The 4506-nt window shown below is 33.3% G+C and overlaps 1 protein-coding gene and 1 long non-coding RNA gene across 3 annotated transcripts; one reads left to right on the top strand and one right to left on the bottom strand.

The window, feature by feature from the left end:
• On the top strand, positions 1 to 764 carry LOC126266047 (uncharacterized). Its single transcript, XR_007548521.1, has 2 exons — positions 1 to 202; positions 447 to 764. It is a non-coding gene; the product is annotated as an uncharacterized LOC126266047 (long non-coding RNA).
• Positions 765 to 817: 53 nt separating this feature from the next.
• On the bottom strand, positions 818 to 3382 carry LOC126266028 (uncharacterized). 2 transcript variants are annotated; one of them, XM_049969306.1, is made up of 3 exons: positions 1526 to 1791; positions 1166 to 1398; positions 818 to 1115 (listed from the first exon to the last, which is right to left on the bottom strand). In XM_049969306.1, exons 1-3 carry the CDS (start codon positions 1582 to 1584, stop codon positions 892 to 894), a joined length of 516 nt encoding a protein of 171 aa, XP_049825263.1. In that variant the 5' UTR covers positions 1585 to 1791; the 3' UTR covers positions 818 to 891. The 2 variants fall into 2 exon arrangements, 1 of the variants encoding a protein (XP_049825263.1); XR_007548492.1 differs by lacking the exons at positions 818 to 1115; positions 1526 to 1791 and adding an exon at positions 3075 to 3382 and having other exon boundaries at positions 1385 to 1398.
• Between the last annotated feature and the right edge of the window lie 1124 nt (positions 3383 to 4506).

Here is a 4506-nt window from a genome sequence, read left to right as displayed (position 1 = left end):
TTTAAGAGAATCAAAATTGAACGAAAAATGTGGTACATATTAACAGTTTTAATTTTGTTAGTCCATTCGGTATTAACAATTGATTTATTACCATGTACGGATGAAGTCAACCCAGCCGAGATGGCTTTGGCACGGCGATTGCTAGAACAATCTACACCACCTGGATATAGATTAATCGAAGTAGAACCTATTAGTCAAACAGGTACTTATCAAACAAAAATATAAGTGTAATATTGTATTAATAATATTTACACATATTTTTTAATGTGTATTTTTTTCATAAATGTACTTTAATTTATTCTAAGTTATTAAGTTAATTCTAGTGGTTGATAAAAATGAAATTTTATAAAAATTTGGATTTTCACAATATTTATAAAAATATAACTATTTCTAGCCTTATAATATTTAATAAAATCTTAGTTCGTTCTTGTTTTAATTTAATGCAGGCAGGAACCCTCATCGATGGATAGGGCATTTTGAACGTCTAGATGACGTTTACAATACTGATTGTCATTACCTGGCTGCAGCGCGATCGGCATTCAGACAATTGTGTCCCCTAGGATCTGAAATTAGCCAAATTGGAGTTTGCCGTGACCCCCAGAAAAGAGCCATATTAGTACAGTATCTAGTGAACTGCCGTTGCAGAAAGATTATCCGAAGAAGAAGTACTAGATCAACAATTCAATATGTAAGAGAAAGATCCACATGTTCGGGAATATCAAATTATCATTCGTATAAATATTAAATAAATATTATTAAAATTAATATTATTAAAATAAATATTATTTATTTACTTACCTTATAGTTATATAATAATAGCTTTTAATAGACTTTTTGACAGGATAAAAAGGCAACAGATAAAATTAATAAAAGTATAAATTTCTGTATTACTCATTTATAACAGTTATAAACAAAAGCTTTTATTTTTACCCAATTTATTTCATTAAAAAGTCCTTTATGTTTCTTTAAGAAATTCTCCGTTTCTTCTTTTTTAGGTGCAATTTTATTTTTAATATGATTTTTAAAATTATCTTTAATTAGAATTTTCTGGTCTTCTGTCCATCTTATCCTCATTATGCTCTTCTTCTTTCTCAACTGGTTAATATGATTTTTTCCTAAAATTAAAATATTTAAGAAAAAACTTTTAATTATATTAAAAACTTACTTTTATTATTAATCACGTTATAATCTGTTAGTGAAATTGATCCTTGTGTAACCTCCTCTTGTGTAGAATTCTCTTCTTTATCTAAAGTTTCTTCTTCCGGATCTGAATCCATGTCTATATCTGACAAATTAATTTCGTCCAAATGTTTGCCCTTGTATAAAGAACCCTTGCCACTATTAATTGCAAGCAATAATTTTGAAACCTTGGCAGTTTGATAGATGTCTTGTGGGAGCCTTAAAAATATATATTAGGCAAGTATAATTAAAGTAAATATTTTGTAACCTAGAAAAATGTTGTATAATTATTCATGCATGCTTTATTTAAAATGTTTTAGTACTTCTTTTAAATAAATTTGGTCACCTGTAATATGATTCATGTGTTTTACGTGTATGACCCATAAACCCTGCCAACTGTTCCATTTCTTCTTCCTTCAAATTTAAAACTTGGACAATTGTGGCAATCTGTTTTCTTAATCTTGTGGATGTAAATAGGCTTGCGTTTTCAACATTTGATTCTTGGGCTAACTTTTTCAAAGTATGATAACCACTTGGCGATTTATTTGTTGTATTGGGATTGGCAAATAAATATTCATTTGACTCTTTTACACAAAACTGTCTTTGATTAATTAAAAAACCTCAATAAATTTTTGTAAGTCTATAGGAAATAAAATAGGGACGGGTTTACTGCCTTTGCCTTCAGTAATTACTCTTCTAAACTTCTTTAATAACATTTTTTCTGTGTTTGAAAGTAAATCTAAAAATTCATCCTGTTGGTTTTGAAAAACGGTCTCATTATATCGGTTAAGTTTTAAATATTCAATTTCTCCAATACGTTTTCGATTTAAAAGTAGTGTTAATGACAAAACGCATTCTGATAATCTTCTGTAAGAGACTTTTATTTGAAGGTTTGCCTGTAATGCTTTGCATGATTTTTGTGCTTCTTCATGTAAAAATTTTTGAAATTTCATAACATCTTGTGTCAAAGGTAATAATTTGGCTTTAATATGTCTGTTTTCATTTAGATTTTCCAAAGCCAAACTAGAAATTTCCCAGTTCCAATTAGTTTCAATAAGTTTTTTTAATTGTTTGATTTCCTTTAAAGTATCTTCTTGTTTAGAACAACTAAATAGAGAACTTTTTTTTATCACCATTTTTGTGGCTACATCGCAAATTTGTTTAAGGGTAGTTCCCATGTGCAAAGGCAAACTACTTGTTTTAAAAGTGAAGGTTTCTGGATCATAGCCACTTATTACTTTGGTAGCAGCTATAAAATTGTCAAAAAATTGAGGTTTTAAAAAGTCAAATAATTTTTGAAGACCAGTCATATTTTTTAAACACAATAATAATCGGCCACATTCTCGCATTTTGTTAGATATTGAATTTCTAATTTGAGGGCGTTTATGTCTTCTTAACAAATTATCGGCATAACAGCAAATAAGTATGTCGTTCATTGTCAGTTTAGCAATTTCGTCGTTTCTCATTATTGGAAATACCTCATTTTTTAATCTTAAAGAGGAATAAAAATCATTATATGCCCCAGAGCACACAGAAAATAATTGAGCACTTGACAAGTGCTGTTCTCGATCCGACTCAGCATTCTGAACTGATCTCAATGAGCATCTCTTTCGATGGCGTCTTAAATAATTTCGTTTAAAGTAGCCTAAACAATCTTTGCATACGACATACTTTTCTTTTAAATTTTGCATGTTTTCATCATTTTCATCACCTGTTTTTGGTCTTCGTACGGGCCGAATACAATTCGATTTAGAATTTAAAACGAAGTTTCCTTGACGACGAATGGCATTTAAGAGTCCTTTTCGTTTTGGATTTTTTAAAGATAAAGCAAACAATTCTTTAACCGCGCCTTCTTGATTGTGGTTTCTCTTAAGGTGGCGTGGAAAGTGAGTTACCTCTTGGAAACAATATGGACATGCAGTTAGTTTTGTCCATGGTCTAGAATTGGAAAACTGTTCTATTTTCTCAGAAGATTTTTGGACAAACTTTCCAAAAGATATCACAACTCCATCGACATTACTTTCGGGTTGTAAATTGTTATTTGCTATAATATAAATGGAATAACGATTTATTTTTCTAACTTTAAAAATATAATATACCAGTCGAAGTTGAAGGAACATTTGATGGCCCAGACTTTGCATAATTAATACTCTGTTCTAATTCTTCTGTTTCATAAAAATCCTCTTGTTTTTCATATTCCTCAGATTCGCAATCAGTTGTATCTGGAATATACTCGCTTCCAGAAGAACATGGTTCTTCTAAATCACTTACATGGTTGTACGTTCCTAATCTGCTGACTACCTCCCTCACCAGTTCTGACCTAAAATTGGTCCCTCTTGGCGCTCCGTGTCTGGTTATAATTTTTTCCATTATAAATTTGGCTACGTTCCTTGCTTTACCATCCGGCAGTGCCTGTGTCTCTGCCCATCTTGTGGCGTAATCCGTTGCTACGATTATTACGGTGTTTCCTTTTTTGCTCTTTCGAAATGGTCCCAATATGTCGATTCCTACTCTTACGAATGGTGTTTCCACCGGTATGGGCTGTAAAAGTCCTGCGGGTTTCTTTCCTTCTAGGCCCTTCCTCGCTTGACAGTCTGGACATCCCTTGACGAACTTTTCTACATCTTTGCTTAGGGTTTCCCAGTAGTATCTACTTCTTATTTTATGTAGCGTTTTTGCTACTCCTAGATGTCCTGACAGTGGTTCCGAATGGTGGGAATGCAATATTTCTCCCACTAGGTGTTCCGGGATAACCAGCACATTTTCCTGGCCTGTTGACATGGGGTTGATTTTGTATAGTACGTTATCCACTAACCGAAAGTTTTTTGCTCTTTTTGCTGTTCCTATAGGGCTGTTTGACGGGTCCTCTATTGCTGATATGATCTCTTTCAGTCCAACATCCTTCCGTTGCTCTTGTGCCAGGTCCGTAGGCATTAGTAAAAACGTTGGGATGTCGTCGATGTTTTCCTCTGCTTCTTCTGGTGTTAGGACCGGGTTTCTAGATAGGCAATCCGCATCTTGATGTTTAGCGCCACTTTTGTGTACGATGGTGTAATCGTACTCGGAAAGTTTTAGTGACCATCTCGCTAATCTTCCTGTGGGATCCTTCAATGACCTTATCCAACATAGCGCGTGGTGATCACTAACTATCTTTACTGGTCTTCCGTATATCAGATGTCGCAGGTATCCTAGTGCCCATATTGATGCTAGCCCTTCCAGTTCCGTGATTGTGTAATTCTTTTCCGCCTTGGACAGACTTCTGCTGATGTATGCTATTGGATGTTGGTTCTGATCTTCTCCTTTTTGTAGTAGAACAGCACCTATTCC

This window comes from Aethina tumida, chromosome 6 (assembly GCF_024364675.1).
Source record: "Aethina tumida isolate Nest 87 chromosome 6, icAetTumi1.1, whole genome shotgun sequence".
Taxonomy (NCBI): Eukaryota; Metazoa; Arthropoda; class Insecta; order Coleoptera; family Nitidulidae; genus Aethina; species Aethina tumida.
This window is presented reverse-complemented; position numbering and strand designations above follow the sequence as displayed.

Excerpts from the sequence above, each read along its gene's own strand:
- LOC126266028 (XM_049969306.1), bottom strand. The coding sequence starts at position 1,584 with ATGGAACAGTTGGCAGGGTTTATGGGTCATACACGTAAAACACATGAA. Across the intron at positions 1,399-1,525 it reads ACACATGAATCATATTACAG|GCTCCCACAAGACATCTATC; the intron begins GTGACCAAATTT and ends TATATTTTTAAG. Across the intron at positions 1,116-1,165 it reads TAACGTGATTAATAATAAAA|GAAAAAATCATATTAACCAG; the intron begins GTAAGTTTTTAA and ends TTTTAATTTTAG.